The 23,948-nt window shown below is 33.1% G+C and overlaps 1 protein-coding gene across 1 annotated transcript in view; it reads left to right on the top strand.

Annotated features, from left to right (window-relative positions):
- The first annotated feature begins 19,709 nt into the window (after positions 1 to 19,709).
- Positions 19,710 to 23,948, top strand: part of PYROXD1 (pyridine nucleotide-disulphide oxidoreductase domain 1) — a 28,549-nt gene continuing 24,310 nt past the window's right edge. The window contains exon 1 of the mRNA XM_051962728.1: positions 19,710 to 19,966. Within this exon, the coding sequence (XP_051818688.1) occupies positions 19,871 to 19,966 (96 nt within the window). The 5' untranslated portion in view covers positions 19,710 to 19,870. The remainder of the gene's footprint in view (positions 19,967 to 23,948) is intronic.

Raw genomic sequence — 23,948 nt, 5'->3', positions numbered from 1 at the left:
CACTTCAGTTACATATAAATTTCACACATCTCTAGTGCATGTTGCCCTTTTATATATCTGAGTATAGATGTTGAATTATCTAAAATGGATAATGTGGTTAAAAATGAGCTTGGTCACCATGACCAGATATCTGAGATGAATTTTTTTTCCATTTAAAATATAGAAGAAAAGACAAAAAATTTGTTGTAGCAATTTATGAATAGTTGATGCATGTAATTATCTTCATCATTATAACAATTGTATTATGTAAGTATCTAGAACTTTGTCCTAAAGGAGTTCAAAGCACATAAGCAATAATTGATTATATCTTGTCAAGGTTGGAAAAAAGGATGAATTGTAGTCATTCTTACTAGTTGGGTCTTCAAGGAATATGTGCTTAAATATGTTTATTAATATTAATTGTATGAAATAATCTACAATTATGACTATCATCATCATTTAGGGATTGTATCCAACAATTTTTAAAATGTTCAACATTAGAAGAACAAGTGATTAATGTAACTGAAACACAAGAAAATTTCACATAGAATATATACAGAATTCTAGAAGGAAGAGATTGTTTCATTTTTGTCTCTATCTTCAGTGCTCATCACAGAACCTTGTACATAATAAAACATTTAGTAAATTTTTAGTTTAATAATGAACAGATTAAGCTACACAAGCTAAAGTGACTATTTTCTGGAGTATGAATTCTTAAACTATGTATATTAGCTGAAAATTCAGTATTTATAGTACAAATGTTAAAACACATAAAGAAAACTCCTGCAAATGATTAGTAACAAAATAGACCATCTACCAACATATAGAAAGGGCATATAAAATGAAGAAATACGTTTTGTGTATGTTGTTATATCCCTTAAATTAGTGGAGCATAATAAGATCATATGCAGATAATAACCAACCTTAAGAATGGAGATTATGATTGTCTTGGCCATAATAAAAGACTGACAGCCTCCTGAAGGAAGGAAGACAACATGTTAATCATATCTCCCCCAGAAGAACTGATATAAGCTTGTTGTTAGGGAAATCACTGCAACTGAGGAGGGATGGGTTTCCACAAGGCTGCTTTCCTTTAGGCTTCATCACAATCCCAAGAACCTCAACTTTCCAGCCATGATATCATCAGATACTTCATCATACTGCAAGATTATATCAGTCTTACACTTAGACTTCATCAATACCATTTCTCATTGGAGAGTGGAATGAAGTTCCCCTCAAAATTCTCTGTTGAAGGAGGGTATCCATATATTTGAACTTGTCCATTTTGATTCAAAGCCAGGTACCTTCTCCTTCATCTCTAGCCTTTTTTAGCTTTTGTGTGTATGTTGTTTCCCCCTTTTACCCATTAGAATGTAAACTCTTTGAGGGGAAGGATTGTCTCTTTTTTTGTATTTGCATACGCAGCTTTTAGCACAGTGCCTAGAATATAATAGGTACTTGATAAATATTTTAATTGATTGATCCAAGTTAAAACTTGGCTCAGATGTTCATCCCAGGTTTCTTTACAGTCTTGAAATCCAAGGGTCTACGCTAGCTGAGTATAGGAGTAGAGATTCAAACTGGAGAAGATAATATTAGATTAGGAAGCCATCAGAAGGAATCCCAATAGAGAATCCCATCAGATGTCTGATGAGATCGTAGATCCAGTGAAGTATTAATGTACCCACAATTGGTAATGGTGAGTACAGATTAGAAATGTATCATTCAGGATAAAAACTAGTAAATCATAATAAAACACCAAAGGAATATGGAGTACATAGCATGAAATAAATCATAGCTTATAGTTTGAATGACAAGGTGTCCTTTCTGTAAGTTTCTTAAAATGTCTGCTGGCACAGACATATGGGAGAATGGCCAACCTTGTTCCCTTAGCCTTTTGAGCAACCCAGGATTAGAGTGGTAATCATTTTTTCTATTTATATGTCACTTTAGTAACTTGCAGGCTACATCACAGGTCAACCTTGGTACTCCAACATCCCCAAATAGTTAATAATTATAGAAACTGTAAAGAACAGTCAGTTCTGGGGAGATAAAGATAACCATAAATAGAGGCCACAGTTCATTTACAAAAGAAATGTTATAAGTATAGCAGGACCAATTTTTTTTAAGTGCAGTAAGCAAAAAGATAGTTCAGATATCTTTGCAATTGAATGGACAGCATCAGGGACAGCATGTCAGTAAAAAAATGACTCTTTATCTAGATCATGTCCGGAAATTTGAGATAAACTAGACTTCAATCTGAGGTCAGAGAATCACAGAATTTTAGAAAAGAAAGGAATCTCAGATACTGTCTAGTCCAACTGAAATCTGAAAAAAGGATCTACTATATGATATACTTGTGTGGCACTTAAAAAGTTTGAGAAACATAATTTCTGGGCAATTTAATCATTTTATTAATAATAGCAGAATTTTAATAAAAGGATAGTCATTTGGCCATTTTTTTCTTACACTAAAGACCACCACAGTTTATAAATCCATTGGAAGAGGGATGTTCCCTAAGTTGGAGAACAACTCTGATCAATCAATAATTAATGAGAGAACCAATAATACAATGAGGGGCTAAAGTTATCCAAATAAACTTTGATTATATCATTTACTTCTAAGTTACCCCCAGTCAGGATCCATCTATTTAAAAAATTTATCCCTACCCAAACTTGATTAAAGCACAATGGTTTCATCACCTGCATAGGTCTAAACAAGATTGTTAAGAAAGTTAGTCCAATCTCATTATCTCAGTAATGTGCTTCAAGAGGTTGAACTTTTCAAATCAGAACCTTAGAAAAAGTGGCAAACTCTAGACCTTCATCAAATTATCAATTATCAATAATCAATTTTTTCACTTGATAAGTAGACCTTTTTTGAATACCACTGGAGAAGAGAAATTCGTCACTTCCTGAGATAGCCCATTTTACTTTGGGTTAAACCTAATTGTTAATTTTTTTTTCTTAAATCAAGCCCACATCACTTGCTACTGCAGTGGACTTGAGTTGAGATCAAAACTTAAATATCACTGTGGTTCTAGAGAAATTATTAAACCTCTCTGTCTGCCTCCTTGTCCTCAACTGTAAAATTAGGATAATAATAGCATCTATCTAATATGGTTGTTGTGAGAGTAAAAGTAAAATAATATTTGTAAAAAGTACTTAGCCCCAGCACATAGGATTTATTATATAAATATTAATTTTCTTTCTCCTCCTTTCTCCCTAAATTTTTCTCTTGGCAACTTCAATCCACTGTTCTTAGTTTTGTTCTCTGGAACTGAGCAAAAAACAACAACAACAATGTTTCTTCCATGTTAAACTTTCAAGTATTTGAAGATAATCATCACCTCCCCACTCAGTCGACTTTTTGCAATGAATTCAAAGCTCTTCACCATCCTGGTGTCCATCCTCAGGATGCACTCTAATCTATCAATGTGTTCCAGACAAAGTCCAACAATACAGTCATTGCCTTACTCTTGATGCATTATCAGTTCCATCTAAAAACAGTATTATTTCCTTAGCTACTACACCATATTATTGAGCATGCAAAAATTCCTATATCATTTTTAAACTGCTATTTAGCTGTATCTTTCCCATATCAACAGTCACAGGGTTGTGGGATCAGAGATTTAGAGTTAGAAGGGACTTAGGAATTCATCTAGTCCAACCTTCTCATTTTGTACTTGTGAAAATGATTTGTTTACTCAACAGAGTAAGTGTGATGGAAGAGGAATGTGTGATGGCAGATGGGAAGTGTAAGGATGGGAAAGAGAAGACTATGGAGTCAGAAAGTTTTCTTCAGTAACCCAAGCTAGTAGCCTCAGTGTAATATGAGGCCTCTCAGAGAGAAGAAGTGAGTCAACTAATTCAGCAATTCAACAGGCATTTTTATTAAGAGTCTATGTACATAAGGTACCCTCCTGGATGTACAAAAATGAAATAGTCCCTTACCTCAAGAAGTGCGCACACACACACACACACACACACACACACACACATGACATATATATGGCTTCAGTTTATCTTTCCACACTGATTTTACATTACTGACCTTCACAAATTCTATGTTCTGGCCAAACTGACATATTTGCTATTCCCTATATAATGGGAATAATTAGGAGAGATTTCCCCTTTCCTATGATCTGGCTACAACACACCCAAATACAAACAAATATATGCACATAAGAGTATTTAGAAACAGAGATATGTACATAAATATGTGATGAGAGACTGACTAATGAGCTCAGTCTGTATGAGCATGAATAGAGAGCTTCTTTTGTAATGTGGATTTTGGAACATGCAGAGATATTCTGTAACAAGTTTTGTTCTGCTTCCTGTACAATTAGGGTCCCTTGTGCTACATAGCTACAATTTGGAAGTACATTCAAATGTTTCCAATCAATTTAATTCTTCCTCTCTTCATTTGATTTCTTTTTAGACTGCTATATATTGGTGAGGAAGAGACATTAGGCTTTGCCCATTCCAAGCTCTTGTGATTCATGAATATAGACCCGTCTTTGTTCTTTTCTTTTGCATTTGTTTAACTTTAGGTGAAGATTAAAGTAACCATGACTTTATAAGCTTCAAGAGGTCAGGAGAATAAGCCAGAAAGTTCAGAGATTGTCTAGATTTTATAGCCAATTGAATATATCTGATAGAGAAGGAGAAAGACAGAGACAGAAACAGAGACAGAGAGACAGAGAAAGAGAGAAACATAGTTTAAAAGATAAAGATACCAATCATGACCTCAAGGAACTATGATTTCACCAGACTAGAAACTCCTTCTATTGATATTGATTGGCAATTTGTCAGTCTTATAGAGTCATTCATGAAACTGTGAGGTTGAATTAATTGTTTATAATCATCAATAGCAGCCAAAGACATGTGGTAAGTACCCTAGAAACAGCCATGTGGTGGGGAAGAATTCACCCAATCATCACCCTCACATAGAAAAACAGCAACTATGCCAATTTGGCTAGGACATGAACAAAGAAATGTATTAGTATGGAAAGTAGATTGAAGCCAAATAGTGAAGGGCTTTAAATATGAAGCAGAGGAATTTGTATTTTATCTTAGAGTCAATAAACAGACAATTAGGGTCTTAAGCAGAAAAATGAAATGATCTAACCGCATTTTAGGTGCAGTAGTTTGGCCAGCTATATGGAAGATGAATTAAAGGAGAGAAAATGAATTTAGGCAAACCATTTAGGAAGCTATTGAATAAGTACCAGACACAAACTAAGACATTCTCTACACAACATATAGAAGAAAATATTTTTATCTAAAAATGATATAAAAATTAATAAACAAAATCATCTGCAGCTAAAATAGAACGAGCAGCTTTGGAAGATCACTGTGGGTTTCTCCTCAATAGAAATTTGCAAGCAAAGACTAGCTGACAATTGTGATGACCATGTATTTAAAATCAGCCGGAGTCAGGAATTCAGGTTAAGGGAAAAATCTTCAATCTTTATTGAAGTGAAGAGGTGAAAAAGGATTGCAATAGCAATATGGGCAGCTTCGACAGGAAGCCAGCTAAAAGAGGGGGATTGGAGATGAAGGCCTGCCCCAATAGCAATGAGAGCAGCTGTGACAAGACGCCAGCCAGCAGTCTCTCTTTCCGCTTCCCTTTCCACTCCCTTGCCTCCACCCACCAAAAACGTCATTTCCTATACAACACATTAGGACTTACACAAAGAGTGGGCGGGAGCCATTCTTTCTCTAAGCTTATATATTAATAGAGTATGGTCCAATTACTATTTAGCCTCACATGCTTGGGACCTCAGTGCATCAACTGAAGCCTCAGCCCATTACAGACAATGTGTTAGAGATTTGTACAAATGATTCCTCCTCAGTTATCACTTGGTCTAAATGGACTTTTAGGCCCCCTAAACGCTTAAGTTTCTATGTTTCTTTATTTGAGAAATGTCTACATTTAGAGTTTTAAGGTGTTCAATAATAAAAAGTCAATACAATTAATCTATTTAAACAGTTTCTATCTTTTTTTTTTTTTTAAAGCCCTAGTTGAGGATAATTGTTCCCTATGTTGTGATCCCATGATCTTATACTGGCATGCAGCAGATGATTTTATTTTGCTTTCTTTTTCAGAAAATAAAAGTAATATACATCAAAGCTTCTTAAGCTGTATTACAACTATATATGTGTTCATGTAACTGAATGTGGGAGCCACGAAATTATAATTTATCATCAGTAAATGTTTGATTTGTATATCTATTGTATATCTATGTAATCAGGATCGCATAACAATTTCTCTGATGAGAAGGGGTCATGAGCGGGGAAAATTTAAGAAGCTCTAATGTACACCAGTTAGTGTCTCTTTTTGCTTTAATTGACAGAAAAATTACAGCCAAATTTAGATGCCTGGTAGATTTTAGAATATTTAGAATTTAGATTCCTTGATTGTATTTAGTTTTTATTTCTTATTATCCTGTCCATAGTCCTTTTCTATAATTATTTGTTATGCCTCTTCAGAAGTAGATGAGTAATACATTTATCAGAAATATTTATTTTATTATTTCATACCCATAAAAATAAGCTGTATGCCTATTTATTAGATAAATCCAAATTTTCCCTGCAAAATTTAGTATAATCAACTATGCAACCCATGATGACTTTGGAGAGGCAAACAGTGAAATAGCAAGTAATGAATGTTTTTAAATTGAAACATTGGGGTTTGAATTATGAGTCAATCAATTTGTCCAGGGACCTATTTCTTGACAGGTAGCTTAACTTAGTAGCTGACTGCTCTTCAACAAAGCTTGCATAGAAGAGATGAAAAATAGAAATCTATCTAGTAACAGAAGTATGTCAAGACACCCCTTAATATAAATTTTTCAGTGTAATTTGAACTTTCCAGGAAGGGCTAATTAATATGGAATGACATCAGAGTAGTTGGATAAAGGAGTAACAAAAGTCAAATAGTGAGATTGATCTGCAAATAACATAAATTACATCATACATCCTGCAAAATTCATAAAATAAAGCATCTATCAAATATATCATGGGTTGAGAATGGTTCTTAATTTTGAATTGAAAAATTCAAATCTTTTGAATCAAAAATTCTCTATACTAGGAAAGAGTTTATAGAACAATGAGAAATCATCTACATGTATTTTATTTATCTTTCTATTACTAAGACTTTTGAAGTTCTGATAAGGGTTCTTTTTTGTTAATTGTCCATCTTTTTTTTCATTGCTAAGACTAATATTTTCAGAATATGACATTTTGGATTGAATCTTTAGTTCCTTAGCTTTTTTTGAAATACAATTTCTTATTAATATGGAATAATCCAATGTGAATCAAATTCTCTTTTTCATGTTGGAAAATTTGTATCATATAAGGTCATAAAATGTTTTTCTTTTCACTTAAGTTGGAAAATTTCATGATCACACACCTTGGGATTTGAAGCATGGGTATTTTCATGATGTTGATAAATTCTCTACATCAATATTTTATTGTCTGCAATCAAAAGTTCTGAAGACTTTTGTTACATTATTTCTGACATTACATGATTAAGATTTTTTTGATTTGTCATGTTCCTCTGAGAGATTTATGGTCATTAACTTATCTTTATGCATACTGTCTTAAATTGTTTTGTTTTATATGTAATTTATGGACTATATTAAAGTTAATATTGCCTTAGCTTTTCTCCTGTCAAGTTTTTTTTTTCCTCTTCAGTATATCTGGCCTATAAGTCTAATTTCTCTCTCTCTCTCTCTCTCTCTCTCACTCATTTTTTTTCTTTTTCTCTCTTCACCAGACCTTTTGCTTTCATCAATATAGGGAATGTCTACTGTAGAAACTTTTACCACCATTGTAACTTCTCAATTCCTCTGTAATCAGACCTGCAAGAAAAGTAGGTAATCAGGCTTTGCTAATGTGCTAGCAATAGCAATACTACCTCTTTGTCTCTCAATCCTGACAACTATTGAGAATAATTAACAATTTGTTTTATCATTAATTATTTAACAATACCAGCATAAATTTATTTTTTATTTATTAAAGCTTTTTATTTACAAAGTATATGCATGGATAATTTTTCCAACATTGAACCTTGCATAACTTTTTGTTGCAAATTTTCCCCCTTCTTCTTCCCATACCCTCCCCTATTTGGCAGGTAGTCCAATACATGTTAAATATGTTGAAATACATGTTAGATCCAATATGTGAATACATATTTATACAGTTATCTGGTTGCACAAGAAAAATCAGATCAAGAAGGAAGAAAAAGAAAAACTGAGAAGAAAAATAGAAGCAAATAACAACAGGGTGAAAATGCTATGTTGTGTTCCACCCACTATTTCAATGGTTCTCTCTCTGGGTATAGATGGTTCTCTTCATCACTGCACAAGTGGAAGTGTTTTGAATCATTTCAATGTTGAAGTGAACCACATCCTTCAGAATTGATCATCATATAATCGTGTTGCTATGTACAATGATCTCCTGATTCTGCTCATTTCACTTAGCATCAGTTCATGTAGGTCTCTTCAGACCTCTCTGAAATCATCCTGCTGATCATTTCTTACAGAACAATAATATTCCATAACATTCATATACCATAATTTGTTCAGCCATTCTCCAATTGATGGACATCCACTCTGTTTCCAGTTTCTTGCCACTACAAAGAGGAGCTGCCACAAACATTTTTGCACATACAGGTCCCTTTTCCTCTTTTAAGATCTTGCTGAAATATAAGCCCAGTAGAAACACTGCTGGATCAAAGGGTATGCACAGTTTGATAACCTTTTGAGCATAGTTCCAAATTGCTTTCCAAAATGGCTGGATGTGTTCACAATTCCACCAACAATGTATCAGTGTCCCAGTTTTCCCACATCCCCTCCAACATTCCTCATTATCTTTTCCTATCATCTCAGTGAATCTGACAGGTGTGTGGTGATATCACAGAGTTGTCTTAATTTTCATTTCTCTGAGCAATAGTGATTTGGAGCACCTTTTCATGTGGCTACAAATATTTGTAGCTATTTCAATTTATTCATCTGAAAAGTGTCTGTTCATATCCTTTGATCATTTATCAATTGGAGAATGGCTTGAACTAATAAATTTGAGTCAATTTTCTATATATTTTAGATATGAGGCCTTTATCAGATCCTTTGAATGTAAAAATGGTTTCCCATTTTATTGCTTCCCTTCTAATCTTGTCTACATTAGTTTTGTTTGTACAAAAACTTTTTAACTTAATATAATCAAAATTATCTATTTTATGATCAATAATGATATCTAGTTCTTCTTTGGTCACAAATTCCTTCCTTCTCCACAAATCTGAGAGGTAAACTATCCTATGTTCTTCTAATTTGTTTATAGTATCATTTTTTATGTCTAGATCATGAACCCATTTTGACCTTATCTTGGTATACAGTGTTAGGTGTGAGTTTATGCCTACTTTCTGCCATACTAGTTTCCAATTTTCCCAGCAGTTTTTGTCAAATAGTGAATTCTTATCCCAAAAGGTGGGGCTTTTCAGTTTGTCAAATACTAGATTGTTATAGTCATTGACTGTTTTGTTCTGCGACTTTAAACTATTCCACTGATCAACTAGTCTATTTCTTAGCTAGAACCAAACGGTTTTGATGACCACTATTTTTTAAAACCACAGTTTTAGTTCTGGTCCAATTAGGCCATCTTCATTTGCTTTGCTTTTCATTAATTCCTTTGAAATTCTTGACCTTTTGTTCTTCCAGATGAATTTTGTTATTAATTTTTCTAGTTCAGTAAAATAGTTTCTTGGGAGTTTGATTGGTATAGCACTAAATAAATAGATTAGTTTAGGGAATATTGTCATCTTTATTATATTTGCTCGTTCTCTCTACAAGCACTTGATAATTTTCCAATTGCTTAGATCTGACTTTATTTGTATGGAAAGTATTTTGTAGTTTTGCTTATATAGGTCCTGACTTTCCCTTGGCAGATAAATTCCCAACTTTGCTAAAGTTGTGGATTATTTCTAATAGCTTTTTAGTTGATTCTCTGGGGTTTTCTAAGTATACTATCATATCATCTGCAAAGAGTGATAATTTGGTTTCCTCATTACCTACTCTAATTCCTTTAATCTCTTTTTCATCTTTTATTGCCAACGCTAGCATTTTCAATACAATACTGAATAGCAATGGTGACAGTGGGCAACCTTGTTTTACCCCTGATCTTATTAGGAATGGTTCTAGTTTATCCCCATTACATATGATGCTTGCTGATGGTTTTAAATAGGTGCTACTGACTATTTAAAGGAAAAGTTTATTTATTCCTATACTCTTTAGTGTTTTAATAGGAATGTGTGTTGGATTTTATCAAATGCTTTTTCTGCATCTATTGAGATAATCATATATATTTTTGTTAATTTGGTTATTGTTATAATCAGTTGTGCTAATAGTTGTCCTAATATTGAACCAGCCCTGAATTCCTAGTATAAATCCTATTTGGTCATAATGTATTATCCTGGTGATGATTATCTGTAATCTCTGTGCTAATATTTTGTTTAAGATTTTTGCATCAATACTAATTGGAGAGATTGGTCTATAATTCTCTTTCTCTGTTTTTGTCCTACCTGGTTTAGGTATCAGTACCATGTCTGTGTCAGAAAAGGAATTTAGGAGGAGTCCTTCATTCCCTATTTTTTCAAACACTTTATATAGTATTGGGGTTGATTGTTCTTTAAATGTTTGGTAGAATTCACATGTAAATTCATTTTGTCCTGGGGATTTTTTCTTAAGGAGTTGATTAATAGCTTGTTCTACTTCTTTTTCTAAAATGGGACCATTTAAGTAATTTATTTCCTCTTCTGTTAATCTGGACAATCTATATTTTTGTAGGTATTTCTCCATTTCACTTAGGTTCTCCAATTTATTGGCATACCATCAATTAGAGAATGGCTGAGTAAATTATGGTATATGTTATGTTATGGAATATTATTGTTTGTAAGAAATGACCAGCAGGAAGAATACAGAAAGGCTTGGAGAGACTTACATGAATTGATGCTAAGAGAAATGAGCATAACCAGGAGATCATTATACACTTCAACAACAATACTATATAAGGATCAATTCTGTTGGAAGTAGCTATCTTCGGCAATGAGAGGATCCAATTCAGATACAATTGATCAGTGATGAACAGAACCAGCAGCACCCAGCAAAAGAACACTGGGAAATGAGTGTGGACCACAACATAGCATTGACACTCTGTTGTTGTTTACTTGCATTTTTGTTTTTCTTCCCAGGTTATTATTACCTTTCTAAATCCTATTTTTTCTTGTGCAATAAGAGAACTATATAAATATGTACACTTATATTGTATTTAAGATATACTTTAACATGTTTAACACGTAGGAAACTTCCTGCAACCTAGGGGAGGGGTTGGAGGGAAGGAAGGGAAAAGTTGGAACAGAAGTGTTTGCAAAGGTCAATGGTGAAAAATTACCCATACATATGTTCTGTCAATAAAAAGCTATAATAATAAAAAAAATAATAATTGGACAAAAAAAAGAAAACAAATTTATTGGCATAAAGTTGGGCAAAGTAACTCCTGATAATTGCTCTAGTTTCCTTTTCATTGGTGGATAGTTCTCCCTCTTCATTTTTGAAACTAACAATTTGATTTTCCTCTTTCCTTTTTCTAATCAAATTAACTAATGGTTTATCTGTTTTGTTCATCTTTTTTCATAAAACCAATTCTTAGTTTTATTTATTAATTCAATAGTTTTTTTAGTTTAAATTTTATTGATCTCTCCTTTTATTTTTAGAATTTCAAGTTTGGTATTTGATGGGAGTTTTAATTTGTCCTTTTTCTAGCTTTTTTAGTTGCAAGCCCAATTTATTGATCTTCTCTTTCTCTATTTTATGCAAGCAAGCCTCTAGAGATATAAAATTTCTCTTTATTACTACTTTGGCTGCATCCCACAAATTTTGGTATGTTATGTTTTTATTGTCATTCTCTTGGATGAAATTATTAATTGTGCCTATGGTTTGCTGTTTTACCCATTCATTCTTTAGGATGAGATTATTCAGTTTCCAATTTCTTTTTGATCTATTTTTCTCTGGCCCTTTATTGAATGTAATTTTTATTGCATCATGATCCAAAAAAAATTCATTTACTATTTTTGCCCTTCTGCATTTGATTTTGAGGTGTGTATGTCCTAATATTTTTGTATAGATTACATGAACTGCCGAGAAGAAAGTGTAGTCCTGTTTCCATTCAATTTTTACCAGCATAAATTTTTAAAAAATCAAGTTCAAAATATACTTTGTGGAATTTATTATATTAAATACCATACTTCTCAGAGTAACTCCTCTAATCTATGTTGGCAGTGGAAGTTTGGGTCCTAAGACAGGCAATTACTATTACTTTCAGGATTCTGTGATAGGCTGGGAGTGGCGATCCTTCTAATACTGAAGTTAGAATCCTTCATCAAAGTCTATCAATAGCCCTGATGTACTTTTTAGAGAAGACATTTATTCATACAGCATAGCAACAATAATAGTTACAAAGTATTTCTCCAAAAAAAAAAAAAATCCTTTCCCAGAAATGTACACATAGCATGAGACAAGGTTGGAAATAGGAATAAATAATGTGTAAAAGAAAAGTACAATAAAATACTTATGTATGGAATACACATGGCAAAGGCAATTTATAACTCTAAAACTTCAGGTCACTAATACTTTTTGATCTCTGAACAATTCTCACAAAATTGGCAGTTGTAGTATGGTCATGATGGACAAGTTGCTTTACTGCTGCTCAGGTGGGTTAATACAATGCAGAACATAGTACCTAACCTGGATGAGCCAATATACTGCTAGGCTGAGACAAGCAGGGTCACTTAGCTATATAATTAGTTCTTCATTAGTTTGAGTTAGGATTGACTGTTGCTGCCACTGTGCTTTGCACAAATCTCATCTACCAGATTTCCTAAATTCAATCTCAGGCAGCTGCAAACTTTATTACTTTTAGCTCTGGTTTGGCTAGGTGTTAAGATATTCTTTTCACTCAGAGTGTTACATTATATGTAAATTATGTGCAAGCACGTGTGTGTGTGTGTGTGTGTGTGTGTGTGTGTGTGTGTGTGTATGAATTGTTTTTAAACTTAAGGATCTTCTAAAAGTCACCCTTTGATGCCTATTTGCTAATTAATTTTTACTTAAACTTATCTGTTCATTTTTCTTCTAATTTATCAGGCAGTATTGTGATATTTTTATATGGAAGCTAAAGGAAATATAAATTTATAATTTCATAAATAAATATTAGCAATTTCTTGAAATAACTGGATGAAAGCTAAACTATTCTTATAATATTTTTCTACGTAATAAAATTGGCTTATTTTCAATAAATGTATAAGTAGAGGAATACTTTCCAATTAAGAACATTATGAAGTAATATGTAACAGATAATAATAGCTATTTCATTTCAAATAACACAAAAATATTGAAATTAGAATATATTTCTGGAAGAATCTTAACTACAATCAAGGCCAACACAATCTATTAGTATTTATTCAGATGTTTAATTTTGCTCATTTTTTAGTTCACAAAAATATAGCATATTTATATACTCAAGTATGTTACTAAAGTGATTTTATCACTTTACTATACATTCTTCATAGTTTTATAGATATATATTCTTCATAGTTTTAGCTGAGTACTTTTTATATATATTACATATTTGCTCAGCTTGTTCAGAGTGGCAATGACTAACCAAACATATCAGTCTAAAAATAAAATTTCTCATTTAATTTTTTTAGGCATGGTAGAGTAATGAAAATATCCTATAATATAATTCTGCCCAATTTTTCACATTGTTCAGGTCAAATAATTTTTTAGCGTAGATCGTGTTGTAGAATAGCTGAATGAGAAGGACAATATTCAGTTTATAATCAAGATGGGTTACAGATGTCATGGTTGTCAAATTACCACACAGACAGTAAAGGTATCCCTAAAGAAAATAAAACATTTCTTATTTAAAGAGAGCCATCAGCTTCCAGAATTGTGATTCATTTCCTGACCTCACAAGAGACCTGTGAAGTTTTATCAGTGATGTAATAGTCTCCACACCAATCTTTCCTCCCCTGCTTTCCAGAGCTTTCCTTAGGAAAGTTAACAGAATAATCTATTTATACACATATCTCATCTTGTCACTCTCTTGCTCAACCTATTCAATAGTCCTCTGTTGTCTAACAAGGTAAAGTTTAAACCTCCATAATCTACACCTCTCAATCTATCATCAGTCTTATGCCCCTCTATTCCCCTCTTCTATTCCCCTTCTCGTAGGTACAAATAAAATATAGAGATAATATTGATCTCAAGTTTTTAAATTTTACAAAATATTTTACATACATTATGTTATTTGATTCTTACAGTGCTGAGAAGTAGCTATTATTATTCTCATTTTATAAGCGAGGGAATTAAGGTTCAAAAAGGTTTAGTGCCTTGCATTGGGTCACATGTCCAGCTCATATCAGAAGCATAATGGGAACCCATTATCTTCCTTACTCCAAGGCCAGAATGCTACTTACTATTATAATACAATTTTCTGACCAGTCTCTGTTCTATTCTACATTCTAACCAATTTAGAGTCTTGTTTTCTTTTTCTTTCTTTCTTCTCTCCCTCCTACATTCCTTCTTTCCTTCATTACCTTTTTTCCTTTCCTCTCTTCCTTTGCTTCCTCTTCCTTTCCTTCCTTGCTTTTTTCTTTCCCCCTCCCTTTTCTTCTCTCCTTCCTTCTTTCTCTTCTTCCCTCTTTCTCCTTTCCCTTCTTTCTTTCTTCCCTTTTCCCTTCCTCATTCCTTTCTTCTTTCTTTCTTCTTTTTTAAATTTTTAACAGCTTTTTAAAAAAATATATGCAAAAATAGTTTTCAACATTCACCCTTGCAAAATCTTATGTTGCAAATTTTTCTCCCTCCCTTCCCTAGAGAGCAAACAATTTAATACAGGTTTAACAGTACAATTCTTATAAACATATTTCCACATTTATTATGCTGTTTATTCTTCTTCCTTTCTTGAACATGATTTCTCTCCCCACCCCCTTATTTCTATTCTTTACTACCCAATTCCCTATATCTAGAATATCCTTTCTACCTACTGAATTATCATCATCTTCAAGAGCCATAATTTAATCTAGAAACCAACTCCCCAAAGAGCCAACACATATTTAAATTATACTCGTATAAAGTTGTTTGAAGCCAGAGGTGTGCTGGCAAACATTTAACAACTGATTCTCCCCCAAAAAAATTGAATGTATGACACACTGTTAAATTCAATCTACATAATTACATTCTCTAACACTTTCTTAAATCTAGACAACCAACATAACACTAAATTAAACCCTGATTTGTAGCATTTGTCAATTTCTGAGGTGTAAATGCTCACAGTGAAAATTTAATAATTATCTCTCATGAACTGATACAAACTGGCTCTAGCTTATCACTGTCTGAAGCACTGAGAATTTCAATTCATAATTCCTTTATTAGTAATGATTTAGAACATTATTTCATATAGTTGTTAATACTTCACATTCTTCTTTTGAGAAGTGTATATTCATATCTTTTGACCAATGAATTTTGATTATAAATATATATGGGTGTATGCATGTATGTACATTCATATATATATATATATATATATATATATATATATATATTCGCATATATGTGTGTAATACACATACATTATTTGTATATCTTAGACCAAGATTTTTTCTCATTCAACTACTCCCCTTATTATTCTAGATGAGTTAATTTCATTTTTACATAAAATTTTCAACTTTATATATACAAAATTATTCTAGAAGGCAAAAGACCTGGGTTTACAATCAAGAATTAACTACCCAGCTAGAATGAACAACATCTTTCAGGGGAAGCAACAGATATTCAATGAAGTAAGAGACTTTCAATCATTTCTATTGAAAAAACCAAAACTAAACAGAAAATCTGATCTTCAAACACAGAACTCAAGAGAAATATAGAAGCAATAAACAGAGGGAAAATATATATTACTTTACATCTCTAGATGGGAAAATGATATCTGTAACTCTTGAGTATCTGTTATTGGGGTAGGGGCATTACATGACAGAAGGTGTAGTTGTGAATGGACTATCATGTAATGGTATCAAAGAAAAAAATCATTAAGGGATGGGAAAAGGACTCTATTGGAAGAAGAGGAAAGGGAAAGTGTTATGGGACAAATTAGTTCACATGAAGAAGCACAAAAGATCTGTTACAATAGAGAGAAAGAAGGGAGGAAGATGAGCATTATCTGAGGCTTAATCTCATAAATTTTGGCTCAGAGAGAGAAAACTTAACCATTCAGTTGGGTATAGAAATTTATCTTACTCTATAAAAATGTAGGATGAGAAAGACAGAGGAGCTGGAATAGAAGGTAGGGCAGAAACACTAGGAGAAAGGTGTAAGGGAATGGGGGGGGTGCAATAGAAGGTAGGGCAGGTAGAGAATGGGGTGGGTTAAAAACAAAACACTACTAAAGAGAGACAGAGTGAAAAGAGAATGCAAATGTAGATATAAGAGAGAAAATAGGATAAAGGGAATACAAAGCTAGTAATCATAACTATGAATGTGAATGGAATGAACTCTCCCAAAAAATGGAAGCAAATAGAGTGGATTAAAAAACAGAATTCTACAATATATTGTTTATAAGAAACACATTTAAAATAGAAAAATACATACAGAGTAAAGGTAAAATGCTGGAGCAGAATTTACTACACTTGATGCAAAAAAAAAAAAAAAAAAAAAAAAGCAGAGTCAACAATTCTGATCTCAGATAAAACAAAAGTAAAAATAGATTTAATTAAAAGAGATAAGGAAGAAAAGTAAATCTTGTTAAAGGGTACCATAAATAATGAAGTAGTAAATATACTAAATGTATATGCATCAAGTGGTAGAGCATGAAAATTCCTAAAGAAGATATTAAGCCAGTTACAGGAAGAAATAGACAGCAAAACTCCTACTAGTAGGGGATATCAACCTTCCCCTCTAAGAGGCAGACAAATCTAATCATAAAATAAACAAGAAAGAAACTAGGCAGGTTAATTGAATCCTAAAAAACCTAGATATGATAGATCTCTGGGAAAAAAACGAATAAGGACAGAAAGGAATATTCCTTTTTCTCAGAAGTACATGACACCTACACAAAAATTGACCATGTATTAGGGCATAAAAACCTCATAATCAAAAGCAAAAAGGCAGAAATAGTAAATGCTTCCTTTTCAGGCCACAATGCAATAAAAATTACATTCAATAAAAGGACAGGGAATAGACTAAAAACCAACTGGAAATTAAATAATTATAAAAAATGAATGGGTCAAAAAACAAATCACAGAAGCAATCCATAATTTCATCCAAGAGAATGACAATATATGGGATGTAGTCAAAGAAGTTCTTATGGGAAATTTTACATCTCTAAATTATTACATGAATAAAATAGAAAAAAAATCAATGAATTTGGCATACAACTAAAAAAGCTGGAAAAAGAACAAATTTAAAACCTCCAATTAAATGCCTAATTAGAAATTCTGAAACTCAAACCAGAAATTAATAAAATGGAAACTATGAAAACTATTGAATTAATAAAACTAAGAGTTAGTTTTATGAAAAAACTAACAAAATAGATAAACATTTGGTTAATTTGATTAGAAAAAGGAGAGGATAAAAATTACCAGCATCAAAAATGAAAAGGATGAACTTACTATCAATGAAAAAAGAAATTAAAGCAATAATTATGAGCTATTTTGTTCAACTGTATGGCAGCAAATCTAACAATCTAACTGAAATGGACGAATATTTACAAAAATATAAATTATCCAGATTATCAGAAGAAGAAATAAATTACTTAAGCAGTCCCCTTTTAGAAAAAGAAATTGAACAAGCCATCAATGAACACCCTAAGAAAAAATCTCTAGGGCCAGATAGATTTATAAGTGAATTCTACCAAATATTGAAAGAACGATTAATTCCAATATTATGTAAACTATTTGGAAAAATTGGTAAAGAAGGAGCCCTGCCAAATTCTTTCTATGACACAAATAAGGTACTGATATCTAAATCTGGAAGAGCCAAAACAGAGAAAGAAAATTACAGACCAATCTCCCTAATGAATAGGGATTGATGCAAAAAATTTAAATAAAATATTAGCAAAGAGATTATAGCAATTTATCAACAGGATAATACACCAAATGGGATCTACACCATGAATTCGGATCTGATGCAATATATCAACAAAACTATTATCATAATTGATCATAACAAAAATAAAATAGAAATCATCTGATAATCTCAATAGATATAGAAAAATATTTTGATAAAATATGTTACCCATTCCTATTAAAAACACTAGCAAGCATAGGGATAAAGGCAATTTTCCTTAAAATAATAAGCAGTATCGATCTAAAACCAAAAGCAAGCATTCCTTATAATGGAAGGAAGCTGGACACATTCCCAGTAAGATCAGGGATAAAGCAAGGATGCCCATTATCACCACTATCATTCAATATTGTACTAGAAATGTTGGCTTTAGCAATAAGAAAAGAAAAAGAAATTAAAGGAATTGGAGTAGACAATGAAGAAATAAATCTATCATTTTTTGTACATGAAATGATGATATACTTAGATAATACTAGAAAATCATCCAAAAACCAAGTTGATACAATAGACAAAATAAAATATTTGAATGTCTACCTATCAACACGAACCCAGGAACTATATAAACATAATTACAAAGCACTTCTCACACAAATTCAGATCTAAATAACTAGAAAAATATCAATTGCTCATGGGTAGGCTGAGTTAATATTATATAAATGACAATTCTACGTAAATATAGTCTACTTGTTTAGTGCCATACCTATCAAACTGCCAAAAAAATGAAGCCTTTATCAGAAATACTAGCTGTAAAAACATTTTTCCCTGTCTTTCTGATCTTGTGCAAAAGCTTTTAAATGTAATCAAAATGATCAATTTTGCATTTTATAATGTTCTCTATCTCCTCTTTGGTCATAAATTCTTTCCTATTCAATAAATCTGACAGGTAAACTATACCTTGCTCTCCTAATTTGCTTATGGCTGTCACTCTTTAATGTCTAAATCATATGAGATATACATGTTTTTGAAGTGGCCACTGTGTGGATTTGTTTTGCTTGACTATGCTTATTTAAAATAAGGCCCTCTCCTTTTTTCCATTTAATTAGGGGTAGGGGAGGGGTAGCTATATTGATCCCCCCAAAAATGGCCATTTAAACTTTTTTTTTAAAGTCATAGAATAGAAGAGAATTACGGAGGAGGCAAAGAAAAGAATTGAGGTTTTAAGAGTATCATGTAAGATTTACTATATGTTTAACAAAAAAAAAAGGATTTTTTCCCCTATATAATTCTTTTTTTATGTTCCGCTGTGATTGTGAAAATTGGGGGGGGGGGGAGCGTAATTTGTTTTTTGGTGTTTAAATTCATCATTTTTTTTTTTAAAGCATCTCATAATAATATCTTATTCTGGGAGGAAATAATAGAATAAAATACTTCTTCAAGAATTCCTGAGGAAATACCAGACCTTAGTAGAAACTCTGAAATGCAAACACAGGGATCAAGAAAACAAAAACAAAAATAAAAACCTTCCAAAACTATATTTAAGTATCCACAACAGACCAGCTGTCTGTCACCTCCCTGAGGTCACAGGCCAAAGCACCAACCCTAAGACGTGCAGAAAGCGAATGGAAACGAGGAAGTTTGAGCACTCTAGTGCTCCGTAGGAAGGATTCCTTCCGTCTCAGCGCCGGAAACGTCCCTGGTGCGGAACTGCTTTCACTAGAGTGGCAACTATCAACAAGTTCTCTCAGAAACACCGGAGCCAGACTGGGAAGAGTGGAAATGGCAACCGCTTGCCATTCTCTGGCGGCGCCAGCGCCGGCGGCGAAGTTCGTAGTGGTCGGCGGGGGCATTGCTGGCGTCACCTGTGCTGAGCAGGTGAGAGGGCGGAGGAGGGGCACATCCCGGAGGCCCGCCTTTATGAGCCCCTGTAACCCTTCACTCCTTCGAGAGTTGCTCCCTCCCCACAGCTCTTATTTGCTCCAAAGCCCTGTCCGTTTGCCAAGGCTGGTCATGTTTGCTTCTTTTAGTGACTGGACTAGACAGGAAATCGAAGTGTCTCGTTGTTGGAAGTTGTCTAGTTAGCTGCTAGTAATTGCCTACTGCCGAGCTCGTAGAGAGTGAGTAGAGAGAAGGGCCTACCAAGGTACCAAGGAGAGCAGCCTCTAGCCGGGTTTCGACTCCCCAGTTCTCTGGAAAACTTTCCAGGAACAGAAATGTGGGGAAAGGAGACTTGTGGTTCGTCCCATTAGGGAAGAGCCTGAAGTCTAAAGGGAAGAAAATATTCTTGTAATCCCTTGGATAAATTTAACAGTCTCCCCAGAATTGCTTTGACGTGACTTAAGTGGAATTTTAGGTGTGGATAAGTGCTAAATCTTTTTAATCTTAGGTTCCCCTATTGGCCTAATTATAAATATCGTCAAAAAATATTTCTCACTTATGACTAAGTCACTTTACTTGTTTAGCATTGTTTCTGCATATATGAAATGGGATAGTTCAACTTTACAGTACTTAACCTGTAATGTCAGCACAAATTTAATGGATGATTGAAGATAACCAGATAAACTGAGAGAAGAAAGTTTATATATATATATGTTTTTAAATGCTGGAGTTTGGCTTGCATTTGGTTACACTTCGATGATGAGGCTGAAGATAATGGATAGGACCCCTTTATGTTTTTATAAATAGCCAGCTCTTAAATCATCAGACACACTAGATGTGACATAAATCAATACTTATGTAGGGCTTTAAGTTTGGTTAAGTGTTTTATTTGATCCTCAGGTCAACCCAACGAGAGAGATATTACAGGCAGTTTTACTCTTATTTTACTGATGAGTAGATGACTTGCCCATGGTCACACAGCTAGTAAGCATCAGAAGTGGGATTTAAACTGAGGCCTTCTATGATTCAAATCCAACACTTTGTCATTTGGATGTATTTTATATATTGTATTAGCAGCAAGATTTATTAAACTAATCATTTGGATTTCCAGAGAATACTATGGAACTATTGTCAGTTTTTCAGTGCTTTTTCATTTTTTCTACACTTCAGCCAAATTTATTCCAAATTAATTATTTTACATTGCCTGAATATGACCAAGCATTGCTGCCTCTGAGCCTTTCTTTTCTTATGTTACATCTTGCTCTTGAAATGACTATACTACCATCTCTACTCGTTGAAATTCAACTTATTCTTTGAGATTTAACTCCTCTAATCACCTCAAAGAGAAATGATTTCTTACTTCTCACAATTCATGTATTTTTTTGTATTACACCATAGCTGCTTTTGTACTGTTAACAAAAACATGTATTTAATGCCTACTGCTTACAAGCTTCAGTGCTAAGAGTATGGTTGTATGCATGAAAAATGATAGTCTGCCCTAAAGTAGTTTATAATTTAATAGTGGATCGACCACATGTGCACAAACAATTAAGGTGTAATGTAGATAAAGAAAGGTAGGAGTCTAATGGTTAGAGAACCAACCTCAAGGCCAGGAAGACTTCAGTTTAAAGTCCTGCCTCCAGTACTTTTTAAATACATATCATTTAACTTCTTAATTGTTCTTGACAAGTTCTTTTTGAGATTTTTAGCTGTATAAAAGCTGCCATCCAACATTGAGAGGAATTTTCTCACTCAGGAGTTCTGTGTACTAAAGAAACCATATATCAACTCATCATCCTTGTAATACAGATCCAGACTATATGCCTTAAGAAAATGTGAAAAGGCAGAAATCTGTTTTAGCTGAGGTGCTCCAGGTAGGCTTCATGGTGATTGTTCAGTTGTTTTAATTGTGTCCAGCACTCTATGTCTCCTTTGAGAGTTTTCCTTGGCAGAAATAGTGGCAGGTTTATCATTTTCTTCTCCAGTGGATTAAGGCAAAAAGGGCCTTTGTCTTACTCATGTTACACAGTTAGTAAGCACCTGAGGCCAGAACTCAAGAAAGAGTCTTCCTGATTCCAGGTACAGGGTTCTGTAATTCATAGAGTATATGCACTTTCTTTTCCTTTCAGTGATGGAAAGGAAATTTCCACAATTCGAGATGAACATTCCAAACATAGAGAAATGAATATAGGACAAAATCAGGGAAAAAGAAATAATTGAGTTTGGCTGTACTGTGGAGTGCATGAAAGGGAATAATATGAAATCAGACTGGAAAGGTAAGTTAGAACCAGATTATGAAGGATTTTAAATACTAGCCTAAAAAGTTTCTATTTTATGCTATAGGTAATAGGTAACCACTGAAAGTTCTGAGTAAGGACATAAAATAAAACCTTTATGTTGATAATTTATTTTACCAGATGTGAGGATTCAGAGAGGGATAAGACTGGAGGTAGTAGATCATTTAGGAAGTTGTATAAGAGTTCTGCTCAAAAATGACTAAGACCTAAACTAGAAATGAATACAATGTATATGGAAGGAGTATAATTGCAAGAGATAGAGTGATTTATATACAAGTTTTTATAGTTGTCCGACCTTTGATACATATAGGCTATGTGACTGTTTTATTACATTTATTAAGTGCTTGTTATATGCCAGGCACTTGGCTAAGTCCAAGTTATATTAAAAAAAAAAAAAAAAAAAAGATAATCCCTGCTCTCAAGGAACTCACAATCTAATCAATCTAATAGGAAAGAATCATTTAAACTTTCTGTTTAAATGCTCTGGGCAGCTCTCTAAGATCATGGTTATAAATTCATTGTTAACCTGAATTGAGAAAGGGATGTCTCCCCATTTAGTAATTCTCTATACTATCTGAACTAGATCCTTGTCCTATCTACTGTGTTTGTTAACGTACCACTTTATACCCATGTAAAATAGACAAATTACAAACTGTCATGTGAATGATATTGCCAGGAAAATATATATATATATGTAAACCAAAAACAAAATATTGGAATATACATGCATTAGGTGATCCAGGGAGATTAAATTCCAATGAAGGAGAAAAAAAGGGAAAAGTTAAGAGGGAAAACCAGGAGAGTGTAATGTCTTAGAAATCAGGAAAAGAATCATTAGCATTAGGTAATGCTAAAAGAGTCAAGGACTGAAAAAAAAAAAAAAACTGGTTTTATTAAGCAATTTTTGACTATTAAACTGGCTTTATAACTTCCTCACAAACTATATTCTTTCTCCCAAATTTGTTTTTGCAAGAATGATCCCTAGGCCTTGCAATATACTTTACCTCCATCTCATAGAATCTCTTAACTATCTTCAAAGCATAGCTCAAGTGTCACTACCTGCATGATACTTGTTCTTATTGCCTCCCCAACTCCACCAAGGTATTAGCACTTTCTCTCTGGAAATTACTTCTCTTTTGTTTCTCCTGCCTGGGTAGGATGTAAGTTCCTTAAGATCAGAGACTCATTTTGTGCTTAGCAGAGAGACTTAAACAGAAGATGTTTAATGAATGCTTGTTAAGTTAAACTGAATTGAATTCCTCCTTCCTTTCATGTTATGCTTAAAAAGTATTGTTGAATGAGGGAGGGAAATAAATTTTTAGTTTACTAGGTAAAATTTATCTATCATATATTTCAGGAAGCTGATGACCCCAGTGGATAGAATGCTGTCAGAATTTTATCAGGTAGATCTGAGTTTAAATGTAACCACAGACACTTACTAGCTATGTGATCCTGGTCAAGTCATTTAACTTCTGCCTCAGTTTTCTCATCTGTACAATGGAAATAATAGCAGCATCTACTTCACAAAATTAATTTGGGAATCAAATGAGATAATATTTGTAAAAAAAAATGTTTAGTAGTGACTAGAACATGGTAGACACTAGCCATTTAATAAATGCTCATTCTGTTACATTGCCTAAATTTTATTGTTTATATTCTACAGATATCAATGCTTATACTAA

The sequence above is a fragment of the Antechinus flavipes genome, chromosome 5, assembly GCF_016432865.1.
Source record: "Antechinus flavipes isolate AdamAnt ecotype Samford, QLD, Australia chromosome 5, AdamAnt_v2, whole genome shotgun sequence".
Classification (NCBI taxonomy): Eukaryota; Metazoa; Chordata; class Mammalia; order Dasyuromorphia; family Dasyuridae; genus Antechinus; species Antechinus flavipes.
Note: the sequence above shows the minus strand (reverse complement) of the source record. Positions and strands in the feature narration are given on the sequence as shown.